This window comes from Malaclemys terrapin, chromosome 2 (genome assembly GCF_027887155.1).
Source record: "Malaclemys terrapin pileata isolate rMalTer1 chromosome 2, rMalTer1.hap1, whole genome shotgun sequence".
Classification (NCBI taxonomy): Eukaryota; Metazoa; Chordata; order Testudines; family Emydidae; genus Malaclemys; species Malaclemys terrapin.
Genome location: NC_071506.1, coordinates 78,848,291 through 78,867,261, shown reverse-complemented (window position 1 = coordinate 78,867,261; position 18,971 = coordinate 78,848,291). Strand labels below are relative to the sequence as shown.

The 18,971-nt window shown below is 41.5% G+C and overlaps 1 protein-coding gene across 1 annotated transcript in view; it reads left to right on the top strand.

Annotated features, from left to right (window-relative positions):
• Positions 1-18,971, top strand: part of TAF4B (TATA-box binding protein associated factor 4b) — a 116,181-nt gene that overhangs the window by 56,628 nt on the left and 40,582 nt on the right. The window contains exons 11-13 of the mRNA XM_054017576.1: positions 606-736; positions 10,013-10,138; positions 11,354-11,410. Of these exons, the coding sequence (XP_053873551.1) occupies positions 606-736; positions 10,013-10,138; positions 11,354-11,410 (314 nt within the window). The remainder of the gene's footprint in view (positions 1-605; positions 737-10,012; positions 10,139-11,353; positions 11,411-18,971) is intronic.

Below are 18,971 nucleotides of genomic sequence, written 5' to 3'. Positions count from 1 at the left end.
GGAGAGGGAGTGGCAACCCAAGAGAACAGGTCAGAGGTGATGGCATTATGACCTCAATTGGACTAGATATATATTTCCCAAGTTACTACCTAGGGAATCCTAGGTTCATTTGGTATATACTGTTTGGTCAGAGGTAGATGAGAGGAGGCTCTTACGCCTGGAGTACATTGCAAAAAACGTCATTGAAATAAATGTCATGAGTTGTTAACAAGCAGTGTCTAACAGGGCAAAATGTAATTCTCTATTTTTTTAATTACTGAAATTAACAGAATATGGCACTAATTTCTACAGCTACTATTTCTCCCCCCCCGAACATAAGGCTTGATTTGTGTTCTTATTAACTTTGTCCTATAAATGACCTTGCAAGGAGAATGATTCTAGAGGCTAAGTGAAACAATGTCTATATTTTCTGAAGCTCCAGGCTAAGTTTTATTAATGTAATGTCTAAGATCTTTGAAGTTGTGACTTTACCAGGAAAATCATAATCTCCAAACCTTTATTCGTAATGGGTATGACTTCCAGGGGGAACAGAATACCTGCTGTGCTAATTATTTCAATTATCAGCTACTCCTAAAACATGTAATGGATTTTCTCTGCTTCCACAGGTAAAAGGCATGACATTATGGAACCTAACTCTGATGTTGTGAACTTGATCTCCCATGCTACACAGGAGAGATTACGAGGGCTCCTAGAAAAACTGACTGTAATTGCTCAGCATCGAATGACAACCTATAAGGTAAAAGAAATTAACTAAGTTTTGCATTAAAGTTTGTCCTCTTTTGCAGCCTTAAAGGTAAACTTTCTCTCCATACAAACACACACATGCTGTAAGTTTTTAATCTGGCCCAAGACTATTTTCCAGGCTTGCTACTGTTAATGGTGGCTTACAACTAATCCTGATGTTTCTCTTTTGACATCTTTGCTATGTGCACTAAAAGTTAAAATATGGATAAACAAAAAAAACCCTAGTTTAAAATTACCATTTCCATGAAATGTTTCATTCAAGGACCTTTCTCATGGCACTTTACCATTGTACCATTTCTAAAAACGAAATGCTTTTCACATGGCTACTTGGTCTGCATTGACTTCAGTGGCGCTAACACTTGCACAGCCGTAAAGCAGGGTTGAATTGCCTGTAGAACTTTCATTGCTGGTAGTGATGCATGAGCTTGAAAGAACAGAGCTTGGCTTTCTGATCTCAGCTTGTTTGAAGGGCTGGCAGTTACTTGTAAATTGGACTTACCGTATATACTTGATCATAAGCCGGTTTGTTTATAAGCCGACCCCCCAAGATGGATAAGTAAAAATGCAAAATTTTTATAACCTGTTCATAAGCCGACCCTATAATTCAGGGGACAGCAAACTTTGGCTCCCAGGCCATCAGGATAAGCCGCTGGGGGGGCTGAGACGGTTTGTTTACCTCGAGCGTCCGCAGGCACGGAGGTAAACCTAAGTAAACAAAGTGTCCTGGCGCACCAGCTGCTTACCCTGATGGGCTGGGACAGCAACTGGTGGGGAAATTTTTTTGAGGGGAGAAGCTGGGAGTCAGGGGAGTAACCCTTGTGACCACCCCCCACATGACCCCACCCCTAGCCCGGGACCCCCCTCACTCTCCCCATCCCTTCCCACCTTATCTGGGGAGGGCCAGGGGAGGATGTCTCTGACCTGGCCGCAGCCTGTTCCGGTGGGCTGGGCAGCGTGGCCGCAGCCTGCTCTGGGGGCGGGGCCGAGTGGCACAGCTGCAGCTGCACGTGCTTCGGAGGCTGGGGGGAGAGCAGCGTGGCCAGAAGCAGAGAGGCTCTCGCCCTGCCTCTTCCCTTCTGTCTCTCTCCTTGCTCCCGCTGTTGGGAGGAAGGGCTGTGTCCCATCTCTCCCTCTCCTTACCCGTTCATAAGCCGACCCCCTTCTCTGGTGCTTCCCCTTTTTACTAAAAAAAAATTTGGCTTATGAACAAGTATATACGGTACTTCATAAGGAAGTAATTGAAAGACCACAAAAGTAGATCCTCCAATACTATTTTTAGACACATTTCAGATTAAAACCACTGAAAACACCCTTGCACTGCTAGGATCCTGCCATTTATGTGGTTGCCAAATTGATAGAATTGTTTACAAATGAAGCTGCATGTGGGAAGAAAGTTAATAACTAGCGAAACTAACAGGAGTGTGACCTGGTGTACCACGCCTTTGAGACCCCATGCCCTGTCCCAGGAAAGGAGCGGTGAAGGTGGGTCCTCCAGGCTTGGCTAGAATAGGGTGACCAGATGAGAGATGTGAAATATCGGGAAGCGGGGGGAGGAGGGGTGCCAGCGGCAGAGGAAACAAAAACAAAAGCAAAAAAAACCCCCAAGAGCCGTCGGAGCATCGGAAAAATTGGTGGGGGCAGAGCGCCCACCCGCAGCTCCACGCCCTGCTCCCCCACACCAGCTCGCCTCCGCTCCACCTCCCCATAGCGGGCTGCCGTGTCCTGCTTCTCCCACCTCCCTCCACACTTGTGCCGCCATACAGCTGATTAGTGCAAGCCTGGGAGGGAGGAGGAAGGAGGAATGCGGTGTGCTTGGGGAAGAAGCGGGGATTTGGGGAGGGATCGAATGGGGGAGGGGAGCGGGGCTGGGGCAGGGGAGCGTGATCCCCTCAGTCTGTGTGCGGGAGGGCAAAATATCGGGACAATTCGCGTCCCCACCAAACATCGGTGGGGATGCGGGACAAACAAGTAAACATTGGGACAGTCCCGATAAAATTGGGATGTCTGGTCACCCTAGGCTAGAAAGGCTGCAGGGAAGCAGCCAATCATAGCACAGCAAGCTCAGCTGAATGGAACTGCAGGGTTTGAGCTAGTTGTTTTTGACTGGTACCGGAGGGGTGCTCCTGGCTGGTTGTTGGTGACATTGGCATTCAGTGAGGAAGTAGAAGAGTTGAGAACTTCAGCCCTGAGGTAAGGGTGAAGAGGAAGGGGCTACATGGTTAAAGGCCTATGGAATGCAGTAGCAGCTATTAAAGAAAACCACACGTCTGCTATTTATATGGTTCCTGGTTTGGGATCTGGAGTAGTGGACGGGTCCGTGTCTCCTCCCCCTCCACATGCAAAGTGACCAAAGCCATAAAAAGGAGACAAGTTTAGTTTAGTATCAGAGGGGTAGCCGTGTTAGTCTGAATCTGTAAAAAGCAACAGAGGGTCCTGTGGCACCTTTGAGACTAACAGAAGTATTGGGAGCATAAGCTTTCGTGGGTAAGAACCTCACTTCTTCAGATGTCGAAGAAGTGAGGTTCTTACCCACGAAAGCTTATGCTCCCAATACTTCTGTTAGTCTCAAAGGTGCCACAGGACCCTCTGTTGCTTTTTAAGTTTAGTTTAGAAGCTTAAGCACAGGAATTTAAAGGGCTCATGGACAGGGCTGAAGACCCTGCAGAGGGCCAACCATTTGTTGGACTTGGTTACCCCGGAAGGGGACTGAACTTGAAGGAGTGACCTGGCTTCAGAGCTGGGGCAATAAGAACTGATAAAGGCAGAGAGTCTCCAGGGAGACTACTCTGTACCAAGGCAGTGCCTGTGCCCTGGGGGCACTGCTCTATACCAGAGCAGACATGGACTAACGCTAGCCCAGAAGGAGCTGAGAACTGAGCCCAGAGACTGGACTAAAGACACGAATAAGGGCCCAGGGACAAGCCCTGTTAGACCTTTTACCCCACAAGGGGTTCATCCATCCAGTCAACTATTAACTGAGTGACTTAGCTGGAGGGCTGAGCCACTGAAGACCTGCCTGAGGGCCATAGCCAACAGGGGACACTGGCAGCAAAGAAAGGAAAGAGCACAGAATTGCTCCCATCTGACAGCAAGTGCTCACAGGAGGTGAGTGCACACTGTCACAAGGAAGTTTTTAATTTTTAAATACGTTTTATAGATTAGTAAACATGGAAGAGGCACTATCAGAGAATGGGAAATGAGGTACCTGGCTAAGTCTACGGATTAGTGTCTAAAGCTACTGGACATGCTGCTCCAAACCAGAAAGATGATATGGAACGAAATCCGATCTGAAAATAGTGTACCAACTCCTAATGAGAAGAGCCTCTGGAAGTCAGCAAAGTTTGACATCTCTGTATCCCAACCAAAGACTTGGAAATTAGAAGCCTTTTTTGCACAAATGAGGTGAAGCAGACTCTGAAAGCTTGCAGGAACATTGGGGAGCTATGCCTTTAGCATCCTGAAAAGACAAAAGACAGCAAAGGGCAATTTCTGAACAATGGTCTTAATGGGGAACATAGACTTCTGACTGCCTTTGTCCTAATGGAATGGAAACCAATAGATTTGTCAAATCACGAGCTGCCAGAAGCTAAGATAGAAAGATTATAACACTTCATCAGATGTCCCATTTCCTCAAAACAAAGGCCACAATCATGTGAATAGTCTTTAGCAAAAATGCAGGCCCTGAAAAATAAGACTGTCAGACATCTGTTTTTGCATAGGTAGTGTTTTCTTGTATGAACTTCCTCTACAATGTTTTTTTTTTTAAATTGGGGCTACCTCTTTTCATAATGTAACTAGGAATATACAGTTTTTTAAAAGTGTGATAAATTCCCAGACGTAGAAAGTAAAGAACACTGTAGGTTTGTGGCTCCAGTGTAATTCTCCTTCCCTTCTTCTCCGCTAGGGCTAGGTATTCATTTGCAACATGGGAATACATTCTCTATTTTTCTACCAGCCAGGTGAGCATTCACAAATTCAAACTTGCATGTGCAAAAGAGCTAGATTTCAAATCTGTGTATCTAAAGCAGGATATGAGATAGACTATGTAACTCTTCAAGGATTACACTTTGATTAAAATAACTTCCACCCATACTGTACAATAGGAGCAGTGAAAATGGGGGGAAATCCTCTTGGGAGTTGAGTCAAGCCAAAAGCAAGTAATTCTTCCCCTTGATGGATAGAGAAGTAAATACTACAGAGAGCAACATGCATAGTATTTTTGTTCTAATCCTTCTAAAGAAACAGTCTGTACAATAAAATCTGCATTTGAGTCCACTATGAAATTCTGCATCTTGTAAGCTAGTCACTGACACAACTTTTTCAATGTCTTTTATTAAAGTAACTGACTTAAAATGTGCTGTATTGTTCTCCTATCCTCAAAAGTAAGGAAAGTGATGTTGAAGCTTCCATAACCTCTTTTTAATTTTAGCTCTGTTGTGCGTAGCCATTACAACACGTGTGAATCCATAGATAAGTCTAGTTACTCTATGAATATACGAAGTTGTTACAGCTGTTATAACTGGTAGTTAATGCAGATCAATAAAAGAGGGCGAGCTAGCCAATCTCAGCAGCTATCTTCTTGGGTGACGTTATACAATGATGCAGTTTTATAATGGGTTGTAGCAATAGGAAGACCACAAAAATGAAACAATAAATGAACTGTGTATGAGAGGAGCTCATGTCCCCAAGTAAGCCTGTTGCTAGGCAAAGAGTGTGTTTAATTTTGGTATGGGCACGTTCCAGGCCCCTTCCATCCAAATTCTCCATCCTGATAGAAATTGGTGTGGACTCTGTAAAAGTAGACCTGCCTGTCCACCCTAATTAGTTCTTTGGGGGAAATCAACAGAATCGCTCAAGGAGAGCAGTAGATATGACTGCCTTTCAAAAAGCCTTTGATAGTTGACACAAAAGCTTGTTGTAGGTATTCATGTAGTCATGGTATACAAGGTAAAATTCTGTCATGGCTTAGAAACTTGCTAGAGAACAGAGTGGGAATAAATGGTCAGTTTCTACATGGAAAGAGGTTAATAGTAAAGTATCTAAGATGTGTCTTCTAAGAAGTTTTTAGTGTATTGAATGAGATGGAAGAAGTTGTCAATAGTGAGGCTGGAAAATCTTGCTGATGACACAATTTCGGGTTAGCCAAAATTAAAGGATTGTAAGGTATTTCAAAAGGGTCCCAACAGTCTTAAGCAATTAGACAACACAGTGACAAAAGATTCTTGGGCTTGTCTGCATTGAAACATAAGAGTAGTTCAAATTTTTCCTACATGTTGATGGGCTTTGTGTATGGGAGACATATCTAGGTGTCATTGTGGATGGATCACTGTGGAACACCAGTCAAAGCAAATGAGAAGTTAGGCTGTGTTGTGGAGACATCACTAGCAACTCCATAAAGTTGAGTTTTTCTGCATAAAGCAAGGGTTCAAACCTTTATGTATATATCCTCCCCCAAACTACTGTGCTGACTTGTAAATTCTCAGAAAATATCATTATGTACTCAGCGAGTTTGCTAATCTGTTCAGGAGTTAAAACTAAGTAGGGCCTTCAAGCAATTTAGTACCTATCAGCCTTTTTTGTGCCCAATAATCTCAATAACTGAACGCACTCTTCAAACTTCCCATATAGTTAAAACACACTGAAATTTTGTTCATGTATTACACTTAAGCATTTTTTTAGGATTAGTGATCAGTTTTCCCCATGCCTCTTTGCAGAGGCAGAAGGATGCAATGGTGTACTATAGGGAATTCCATGGAGAGGGACCAGCATCTCAACCAGACTGAGTGTCCCTGCTGTTTCATGGCATATGAGCCCACCATCTTCCTTGAGCAACAGTAGCTTCAGTCCTATTGCAAACAAGGAGAGATGGTGGCCATTTTCAAAGGGGGCTTTAACTTATAACTACTGTTAGAACATTCTGCAGCCTGCTCTGCCTAAATGACCGAGGTGGCCATTATTATAAGCAGTTTAATGCTCCCTCCACTTAGTGGTCCCTTTTTTTGGTGTGTTTTTGGACTGAGCTAGAAAGAACCATCTACTCCTCAATGGGTCTCTGTTTTTCTTTGTTGCCCCAATTTGGGGGGAATTCTTGGTAGGAGTTGGCATACTAAACCACAGCTGCTTTTGTCAGAGTTCCCATTCAGAACAGCATGATAATTGAGTAAGGAAACAGCAAGTCACGTATAGGGAACATACCTGCTTTTGAACTTGCTGCCAGGTATTTTCCCACTGAAGACATGCCTCATATTCCTCTAAAATCTAGCTGCTGCAGAGACATTTCATTAGAGTATGTGGAAATAACTTTATGTATACATGCAAAATTAAGATAAAATATTTGGAGAGTTATGTACACTTTAGCCAACATATTAGACTAACCTGCACCAATGCCCTTTTAGGACTTCATACATTGCACACACAAAAATTAGGGGGGACTGTAGAATTTAAGCTTACACACATGGGATTTTTAAAGTGCAGTTCCAGTCTGAAAACATGCTTGGCGTGTCACTTGGGGAGGGTTCTGTGTTTGCCTTGCAATTATTTCCAGGGCAAACATGCTCAGTTTTAAAACAAAAGGATATTTTTTTGAACTGCCAGCCATTCAAACTCAACCTGATGTATGAATCCAGCTTTCTGGCTTGTGATATGCAATAATAGTTTATGCAGACCAAATTGTGCCCTCAGTTACACCTGTGCAACCTCAGTGTCTTTGCTGGAATTGCACAGGTGTAGCTCAGGGCACAGTTTAATCTTATGTTGGCGCGTGACTGTGAACAGAATCTTGCTCTCACGTAGCATTATTGGTTCTACAGTATGAACAGGAGTAAAATGTATAGATTTATCACTGTAAAACAAGTGGTTATGGTGCCAAATGTTCACAGGGAGCAGATCTGTTGAGTTAACATGTTCAGTTTTTACATATTCCATATATAACTGAACTTTAAAACTAAACAATTGAAAAAATAGTTCCTGCCTTACTTCAGAGACCTACTTTAGGAGTCCTGTTTCCTCTATGAAAGTTGAGAATGATGCTGTTACCTATTGAAGTGTAAGAAAACTCTATTCCCTACACTACTAAAGCTTTAAATCTTGCATTTGGGAACTTCAGGTTGTATGTCTGATATTCCAAAACTGGTAAAGGGTCTTCAGCATTTTAATTTCACACAGCCTCCTTACCTGCCATTCAAAGCAATATTTCAACATGGTGGATTCTAGGTTGCTACTTCAAAACAAATTCTACTACTGTACCAATACTGACTTTCAGGATCATGCACATCCTGTGGGGAATGGTGCAAGACCTAGAGCAATAGCAAAACTGAGTGACTAGGACAAAGAAGGATGGGATTCACGGGTGTGCTTTAGGGTTTCTTACTTAGATTGCAAGCTTTTTGGGGGCAGGAACTGTTACCTTGGGTTTTTTAGAATGCCTCTCACAATGGGAGCCTGGCCTCTGATTGGGCTCCTGGGGCAATACCGCAATATAAATTAGAAGAGGGGCTCAAGCTGCAGATAAGGGGAGAGAAAGGGATTGGTTAGGCAATGGTTGGTTGAGAATTCTGCATTAGTAGAGGGTTGAGTCGTGAATTTTAAGATATCTTTGTGTCCACTAGTTTTATACTTTTTTCCATTTTAAGTTGTTGATTGGCACTGGATTCTTTCTGTGGAATGTGTAAACTAAAATGCTAAAGATGGAACTTAAATCACCGACTGCTCACATGTTTGAGTTTATCCTTGCCCCATAAACTTATTGTGCATGCTGTAAAGTATTTGGGGGTACTCTTTTGAAAGACACCATATTCAAAATAATGTGGTATTGTGGTATAGCGTCATTCTGCCCCAAGTGATTTTATAACACAACAATGATGGTTAAAATACAAAGCCAATCCCAAAATATTTGCCTAACAAGACTACATCATAAACACAGTACAGGGGATAACATTAGGGGCTGGGGCAACCTGAGGAAGGAAGGGGTGAATGTTCCATGAACCATGTGAGAAAGGGACAAAAAGACAAGAACAGATCTGTAGGAGGAGTATTTTTTTAAAAAAGAACATGGGAATGGGTTGGGCTGGGCTGGTGAAAACTTAGTGGTGAGGGAGGAAAAAAGGATTACATAGGTCTCAAGGTTTCAATTTCTCTGAGATAAGATGGAAAAGGGTACCACGAGTAAAAGGAGACACTCAAGTAACTTACCTAGAACAAATGAAAAAGTCCACTTTGATCTTGTCTACATATTTTCTGGATAGTACATGGCATATTAAATATAAAATTTAAATAAGAACAAAAATATAATTAAAATTAGTCTTCCATGCCCTGCATATTTAAATCAGGTTTTTTACCTTTTTATATCTAGAAAGGGTAAAAGTATGTTCCATTCAAAGAACTCAAGGAGGGAAGCAATGATGGTGTTTACCATTCATGTACACTAAGGGTCCTGTACTTAGAGCTCTGCGCGGTTACAAAATCTGTATCGACATCCAATCCGCAAAAATGATCTGCAGATATCCGTGGATTTGCAGGACTCTACCTATACTCAACTTCATGCACAAATGTACCATAGTTACCGTTAGCATTAATGGGAATTGTTAATCAACCAAGGTGAAAATATATTCCTAAAGTTATAATGAACAGTGCTAATGTGCACTCTGGTTCTCAATCTAAATATCTTTTAGCTGGTTCTGGAAAAAATGTAGTCCCCTCTTCCATCCCTTTGGCAATACCAGTAAGGCTTAATTCACAATCTGGAATGACTAGCTGAAACAATGCTGCAACATTTAAATGATTATATTTTGCCAGCAGTGTGAAATATAGTTCCTATCTCTACGATGGTTTTCTTAAGTGGTAAAAATGGATCATATATATATCCTAGTTGTATAACATTTTGACTAAAAAAAAAAAAGTTTCTTTAGTAAGAAAATGGTTTGTATATGTGTGTTTCCCCCCCCCCCCCCTTAGGTGTAAACTGACAGTTTCAAATCACACACATCTAAAACGGAAGTTTGTTAGACAGTGAGGATAGGGAGTCAAATAGAGGATGCTAATGGCAGAGGGCTGGCTATTAAGTAGCTGAATAGACAGACCTCTAGGACCATACTGTAGTTGGAGAGGAGACATGCAGATGGATTCTCTTGTAAGCAGAATCGTATGGAAAGTACTTACAATGATCAGCTTTGAAAAAGCTTCTTTCCAATACTTTTTTATTTGACCTAGGATAAGTTTTTAACAGTGTATTAGAGCTGGTCAAGCTTTTATCATCATTATTTCTTTGCAGGAGAGTAATAAGTATATCATATCTAGTGACACCAGAGCACAACTTAAATTTCTTGAGAAGTTGGATCACATGGAAAAACAGAGGAAGGATGAAGAGGAACGAGAAATGCTTTTACGAGCAGCCAAGGTGAGAGAACATCTTATTGTTGGCCACTGAGAAAAATAAATGTCTTTTGAACACCAGACATCCAATGACGCCTGTCTAGTTATATTCTACATTAAATTTCTTAAGCCCGGATTTTGCTATTATAACATGTAAGTATATGTTAGCATGGCCTATGCCATGCAGAAAAGGTGTTCTTATTGGGTTTTTGCTTCTCTTAGAGATGGATGTTTAGCTCACAGGCAAGCCATGGGGTAAATTTCTATTGCCATCTCCCTGCATATCTACTGTCCAGTCCACTAGGTCTAAATTTTTTTTTTTTGGTGCTAAAAGTGAGGAGTCCTAATCTTCCAGAAATAAATGCAAGAACAACATATGCATATTATGATGATCTGTTGATACAGAAATAAAAAATCTTTAAGGAATAAAGTCGAAAGCTTGTAGTTACTTAAAGGCCATGTTTTGGTTCATTCGGTCTTGCTGGTAAACATATAGCCATATTTATTCTGTATTCTTAATCTGAACACCTGTCTGTTTCTGGATCCAACTTGCTTGCCTTTCTCAATATTCTACATGGTGCCTCGTCAAAATGTTTGTCCTCACTGTTTCTGGTGATGCTCTGGAGGTGTAATCTTGACCAGCTGTGTGTGTTGCAATCTGGTCAGTCCAATATGTGACCCATTTCTGGCCTATGCTCGGTTGGTTAAAATTGTTGTTTGAGCATAAACAAAATGTGTAAATGCTGCACCACTGAGTATGACTATATATGATCTTGGCTCAGTTTGATTGTGTGTATGTTTTTTTTTTTTTTTTTTTTTTTTTTTTAAGAACTGATAGACATCTGGGGCCCATATTCTAGAATCACTTGGGTGGGTATGGAATCTAGACTTACTAGGATCTCACTGTACTTAAACAAGAACAACTTCTCTACTTCCTGTCCTTTTAAGTGTCTGCTGCTGACATGAACAACATCATGCCTAGACTGGACCTGACTGACAGCGTTAGCATCATTTTCAGTTTAAGCTTCCTCCAGGCTAGAACAGAGGCAGCCAGGCCCAGATGAAGAGGAGGGAGGCTGGGGGGGGGGGGGGGGGGGGAGAAGCCAATCTGGATTGAGGCGTTCACCCCTGGAGCTAAGACATTCAATCACAAGAGAAAATTGTCACTTATTAAATATTTAACGGATGCTGCGGTGTTTAGATGCTAGTAATTTGTTAAATTTTTCTCTTCCTTTAATAGAGTCGTTCCAATAAAGAAGATCCAGAACAGCTGCGATTAAAGCAGAAAGCGAAAGAGGTAGGACTTTCAAGTTACCATGTTTGTCTTTGTGTTTTGAGGGAAGGTTGGCAGCCCTCCCCTGGCAATTAGGTCAGGGTTTATTTTGCTGTTGCATACCATTTGCGGAGGCCTTGGGGAAGGACAGGAACTGCTACAGGCAAGGGCAGTACTTCAAATGAGGTCAATGAATTATGAGCTCTTCTTAACATTTAATTTTCATAGTTTAGGCCTGTCTAGAAATGGTTCTTTGTAAACTACAGCCATACACTTAGTAGGAATATAATGTGGGATTAGAAAAAAAAAAAAGAAACTTTGAGATTTAGCATCTGGGACTGTACAATAGGCTACATTTTTCCAGGGTAATTGTTCGTTTTGTAAATCTGATACTGCTTATAATTCTTTGGCTGGGAGGCGGTACTGGGATTTAGTTTTAAATGGAAAACGCCTCTGGCTTTTAATTTTCTGGGCCCAGCAGTTTTCTGTTCTGGAATGGAGCCCTTGTTTCACACAGTTCATGTTTAGCTGCAGGGGTTTTAGTTTATAGCTTAGACTGGTTAAGCTTTTACTCCCAGAGGCCTCTGCATAGCAACTGTAGAAATCAACAAATAAGTTCATTTATGTCTGCAGCCTCCTCTCAGTAGCTGACTTTTTACATTTCCCAATATCCATTTCCTGACTCTTCTAGCCTGAGAGAAAAAAGCTCCACTAATTGGAGCTTATTTTAATTGAGCCTTAATATTGGATCTCACTGGAGTTGCCCCCAGAGCTACTGGGAACAGAATGAAATGAAAGTACCTAAGGTTGGGGGGAGGGGAGGGAGAGTGTGTGTGTGTGTGTGTGTGTGTGTGTGTGTGAAATTTTTCACTTGACCTACAGATTCTTTTCCCTGCTGAATAAATCATCAAGCCTGTTCACATTTCTGATTAAGGATCTGACAGCAGATGATAATAAAGACAATTGAGGTGTGAGACGTGTGATACAGAGCTGAAGAAATTGGTTTCTATAGTTACTTGACTGATTTCATGCAATTTTTAAGGATCTTTGTGCTAAATGAGAGTGATTTTTTTCTGAGCAACCTTTTTCTTTAACTGTGCCTTTTGAACTATGAAATTTGTTGTTGCTTAACATTGCTGCACTTGGCTCCTAGGTGCCAGCAGCACTAGCAGGTTATTTATGAATGCTTTAAAGGCCCTTATTGTTTGGATTAATGTAGGAGCTGAGGCAAAACAAATGGAAATCCAGTAAAATAGTCCTAAAATCAATGCTCTGGATTTCCACCAAAGTAGAAAGAGAAATACATAAAATGAGAGAAGGGAGGAAGAGCAGAAGGGAGAACTTGCTTTTATTATGTTGGGGTTTTTTTATCTTGTGCTAAGAATATTGTCAAGCTTACAATTTGCAAGTGGCAGGGTTGCCTAAATACTCTCTCCAAATTGATTCTCATGTCACGGAGATTGCAGCAAATGTCTCTCTTCAAATGTTTGTGTGGTTGCATCCTGATTTCCATTATCTATCTTGTGTAGATAACTTCTAGCACACAGTGCTTTATAGGTTTTTAGGGAGACTTTAATGCAGCATTGCAACCTAGAAGTACCTGTATATAAGAAATTGATATAGTTCCTGGCCTCCTTTCCTCCAAACAATGTTGTACAAGAGCCTGAAAATCCTAAACTACAATAGGAAATTGGAATCGAAGTTAGATGGTATTATTAGTCCTGAATATTTTGTTCAGTTCTCTCTTTAAAATGACTTATTAGTAAACCAGCAAGAAGGCACCTTGGTGGAGAAGACACTCCACCTGAATTTAGTGCTCAGCCCTTCCTTAATTTGAGTTCATGTCCTTTAGACCTCTATTTTGTATTAGTTTAAACAGCCTTTGTACAATCTGTCCCATATTTCCATCAAATTGTACACCCCACTGAATGCTCCTTCTAATTACCGCTCCATCAAAAGAATCCAGGCATAGGTTTGCCATACCTCTTTGAATAATAGAGAGCTTTGCATCAGTGTGTGATTCTGGTTGCCTGCTGCTCTATCATTTCAATGTCCTTTTAAAGAATGAGTTAAGTAGAGCTTCCTAAGATTCCAAATGCAGCTTGTTAACTCAACCTAATGAGCTAGGACAGGGGTCTGCAACCTTTCAGAAGTGGTGTGCCGAGTCTTCATTTATTCACTCTGATTTAAGGTTTCGTGTGCCAGTAATACATTTTAACGTTTTTAGAAGGTCTCTTTCTATAAGTCTATAATATATAACTAAATTATTGTTGTATGTAAAGTAAATAAGATTTTTAAAATGTTTAAGAAGCTTCATTTAAAATTAAATTAAAATGCAGAGCCTCCCCGGACTGGTGGCTAGGACCCGGGCAGTGTGAGTGCCACTGAAAATCAGCTCGCGTGCCGCCTTCGGCACATGTGCCATAGGTTGCCTACCCCTGAGCTAGGATATTTTTCTCTTAACAGATTCCATTCTGGGGCTGTGAGTTGCATTGAGCCCACATCCAACTGGCCCGTTCTGATACTTCTTTACTGAAAGCTTGAAGAGGGCTGAATGTTTGCATTTTTTAAATGCAAACACAAATGGAATCTAAGAGCAGAGAGAAATCAACAGTTTTTTGTAGTAATTCAGGATTAAAACTTGAAAAGGCTCATTATCGCCAAGACTACCTTTTTGCCTGTCAAACCCTGAGTGTAGCCTGACCCCAAACACCTGAGTGTCTGTGGGGCTTTGGCACACCTGTGGACAAGGGTAGTGCCATTTCCAGGTCAGCCTTTCCAATAAGGAGAGGTCATGGTGGCTACCCAGAACTGTTCACAGCAGGAGCAATTTCTGAGTCTCTGGATCAGATCACAGATAACAATTAAAAAGCCAAGTAACAGAGGGTTAGCCGTGTTAGTCTGAATCTGTAAAAAGCAACAGAGGGTCCTGTGGCACCTTTAAGACTAACAGAAGAGTTACACAGATACCCTCCCACCAACAACACAGGAAGAAGAACTCCACATGGACTCCTCCTGAGGGTCGAAATGGCAGTCTGGACCTATACATAGAATGCTTCCGCTGACGTGCACAGGCAGAAATTGTGGAAAAACATCGCTTGCCTCATAACCTAAGTCGTGCAGAACGCAATGCCATCCACAGCCTCAGAAACCAATTAAAAAGACCAAGTTTGTAATAGAAGGCGACCTGCAGGGAAAAACCCTGCAGCATTGGAAGCCTTCAACATCCCAGGACCCTTTTAAGCAGTATGTCCTGAAGAGGGGGGTGCAAAGGACTGGCAGGGTGAGGCGGGGCAGGGAACAGACAGGCCTTGCCATTGTTCTCCAGAGTTTCAGCTTTCCCTTAGAACAACTTTTTTTTAAACTTTTTGTGGTGGCAGAGACCTTTTTTAAATTGGCAGCTCTTGCCAATGTTTTCAGAGAACCTGAAACAGTAGCACTGAGATGTGGACTCCCCTATTAATTTCAAAGGGGAATGCTAATTTGGATGTCAGTGATTCTTTAAATGTCAAAAGTTTTACCTATTTACTGCTCATCCAAGCATGGAAGAAAGGAGTAAGGATCACACCATGAAGAGCTACAAAATAAAAATGAAAGGGCCTATTAAAATACAACTCAATTTCCTTCCATTAAAGGTCTAAACTGTGGGTCGTAAGCCTCTAACACAGGAGGGATTTGAAAATGAAACTAACCATTCTTGAAGGGATGTTCAGTTTTCCAAAGTTTGGTAAACAATTTGTAGAGGACTGGACTTAGGAACTTTGGGTTTAGAAGCCTTAGAAATGGAGGCATAATAAGACTTTGTCAAACAATTTAGACACATGGGCCAAGACTTTCAAGAGTGGCCAGTGACGTTGGGTACTTCAGTGTTTGATGCCTAACTTGAGACACCTTAAGGAGCCTGATTTTTTTTTTTTTTTTTTTTTTTTTTTTTTTAAGGAAGTACTCAGCACCAATCCAACTGGAAATCACACTTTTTAATGTGGCTGAAGTTGGGTATCCAAAATAGCCAGTCACTTTTGACAATCTTGGCCATAGTGTCTGTATTTCATAAATGACATGTCTTCTGCTATGAACAATGTAAGGCTACGATTTAGTCATGGGTATTTTTAGTAAAAGTCACGGGCCCATAAATATGTTTATATCCCGTGACCTGTCCATGACTTGTACTATATACCCCTGACTAACTCTTAGCTGGGGACGGGGGGTGCTGCTCTGGGGACGGAGGGGCTGCTCTAGGGGGCCAGGACGGGAGCTCTGCTTTGGGGGCTGCTCCAGCAGTGGCTGTTGTGGCTGTCCCCGGGGTCAGCTGCTTGGGCCGCCTTGGGGTCAGCCACACGTCACGGAGCCCTAATAATGTATCCTCCTGCCACTTTGCGCTCTTCATTCATTAAACGCCATCCCTCCCATTTTTTCTTACCACCCTCAATTCTGTCCTCCTTTCTAGATAGTTGCAGTGTATCCTCCTCTTTGTTTTATAGAATACCAACCTGCATTTCTATAAACTTATACCTGCCATCTGCCTAGGGATTGTTAATTGGCGGGAGAGGGAGTGTTTTGAAGGTTTTTGTCACAATGGTGAATACATATAAATTCATGGTTAGCTCTCATCCAACAGCTGGCTACAACATCTTTTTAAAACTGTTTTATTGTAAGTGCATCCAGAGACTTGGGCAGTGGACATATGCTTTTATAAATGAGATTATAAATAATTTCCCTGACCTTTTTGGCTTAACCTCACTCCTCAATCTTCTCTACATTAACAGCCACCGATTTGCCCCTGCTCTGTCTATCTAGCCCACACTAAATTTGATCCTTTATTTACTTCCCTCCTTCACCCAAACCTGTTAGCAAATTATCATCTACAGAAAGTACACATTCCTTTCTAGACTGCTGTTGGGCATGCCTCAAGCTACTCCTTTATCCATTCAAGAATTTTGTGCTTTCTACTATACTTACTAACCTTGTATGTCAGCCTTTTGTATAATAGCATTCCCAAAGCCTAGGTAAATTGTTCATGGCTTTCCCACTCTGTTACTTCAAGCTTATTGGGGTATAAACCTCCTTTTTGTGAATCTGTGATTCTTGTTCTTTGGACTTGAACATTCTAGTTATTTTCTGCCACTCCCCATTCTATTGTAGTTTAATGTTTTAGTTAACTATTTAGTTTAACTTTTTTCCCTCCCCTAAAGTGAAATGTGCAAGTAACTTTGTATCTTCCCCAGATGATATGTTCTTAAATATCGGTGGTCTCTAGTCCACTAACATTTTCTATTCCAATGTGACTTAAATAGATGTACTAAAGAGTAGGAATATAATACGAGATGAGCAAACATGAGCTTCATGTGAATGGAAAATTCCAGCGCATTTGTTGTATGTGGTGCTCGTGCATCTGAATTAAATTCTCATCTTTCAAGCTTCCCTTTCTCTCACGTCTTTTCTGAAATCTTGTGTGAATGCCATGGGACCTTGGAAACAGTAATTCTTTAATTCAGGGGTTCTTCTGCTTTTAATAATATATCCCACATTTTAGTGTCTCGGGGGCCATCTCTCCAGCACTTGTGTTTGCATGGACTGTCTCCTCACCCTCTTTAGTTTAACCTAAAATCACTGTGGCAGCTACTGCACCTTTTTCAGCGAAACAGTAGTAGGAGAGGGTCTAACTTATTTTAGCAGTTACTAATATTTGCATTTGTCGTAGTTTCAAAACTAGTCTCACTGTATTTCCAATTCCCATCATGTCCTTTCCGTACCTCTGTTCCTTTTATCCCCACCCCACCCCTTGCTCTACAATTCTGGTTATCTGTTCCCCTTCTACAGATTCACTCCTCCCATTTAAAAAAGTTTCCCAGTTGCCTGATTATTTTCCCTGCTGCTTGGTTTTCCTGTTCCCTTGCATGTGTTGCCCCACTTTTTAGTTCTGTTCTTCCACGCATTCCTTTTCCCAGTGGTGACTCTAGTCCTCAAGGTAGCTCATATTTCCTGTTCACTGCCACCTCTTATGTAGTAGTAACCCCTGGAAGAGGCAGATAGGAGCTGGAAACAAGTTGAAGACCTCACAATGTCATCAACCAGCTGTCTGATCTTCCAGCAGCTGGACTATGGTGTTAGTCATTTAGACCATTGCTTTAGACATAACCATATGGGGGGTGTACATCCTAGTGTTTTGAAGTAACTTAGGAATGAAGCTGCTGAGCAACTGTGTCATACCTTATGAAAATCAGCTATCCTGAAGGACTGAAAGGTAGCAAATGTACATACCTTTTTAAAAAGCTTGAAGGGGGATCATTTAGGGTCTTTTTGGGTTATCAGGAAATCTTTGTCAAAGTCACCCATGAGAGCCTGTTAAGGAAATTAAGGGTATGTCTACACTGCAGTTAAACAGCCACGATTGGCCTGTGTCCGCTGATGCAGGCTCAGGGCTGTTTAATTGCACTGTAGAAGTTTGGGCTCAGTTTGGAGCCTGGGTTATGGGGCCCCATAAGGGGGGAGTATCCTAGGGCTTGGGCCTGGGCCTGAGCCCAAATGTCTACACCACAATTAAACAGCCCCTTAGCCTGAGCCCTGTGAGCCCAAGTCATCTGCAAATGTGTTGTTGCATTGTAGACAGACCCTACTTAATTACAGGCCGAGAGGTAAAGTGTACTGCTGTAGATTATAAACTTGTGAAGAGTGAGCAAATAGTATGAATAAATAGATTTCAACATAGCAAAAGATTTAAAAATGGAAATACCCAAAATTCTGTATTAGGACTAATGTTTAATGTATTTGGTGAAAGGAAGTAAAAAGTGAGATGACAAAACTTGCAGAGCACAGTTTAGCTATCTCAGGATGACATAAGAGTTGAGGGACTTAACAAGGGTAAGTAACTGGGCAGCATGATGGCAGATGAAAATCATACAAGGTGTAATGCACATTGGAAGGAACTACTGATACTCATTGCTGGATTTTAAATTAACTAGTCTCTCAGGAAAAGGACCTCCCCATTATTGCAGGCTTGCAGGCAGCTAAACACAAGCTACTGCTGAATACTCAACAGCAAACACTAGTCAATGTAAAAAGAATGAGAATTATTGACTATATTATGGCATTATATAATACGCCATCTTATGGAATGCTGTTTTCAGTCAGGCCACCCCTGTCTCTCAAAATGTATAGCACAAATAGGAGTTCAGGGATGGGAGCTACAAATAGCTACTGAGAACCTGGTGTGAGAAGACACTGACAAATTGTTTAGAGATGACATGACAAAAGTTTACAGTTTGAATAGTATAGTGAAGGTAAATTAAGTGCTCCAATTTACATTCATACAATGGCACATCTGTAACATTGAAATGCAACAAAATTGAAATTGATAAAAAAAATACTCTTAGGCACAACACCTAATCAACCTGTGGAACTCAATACAAGAAGATATTTGAGGCCAAGAGTTTAGTAGGATTCAGAAAAGGATTAGACAAGTTATTTTCTGCAAGGGATCTAAATCCTCAGACATTGGGGCATAAGCCAGTCACTGATTTGGGAAGAAAATCCCTCTGTGCAGGTTTTTGTGTAACTGTCTTACACTTGGTTTTGAAACATCTGG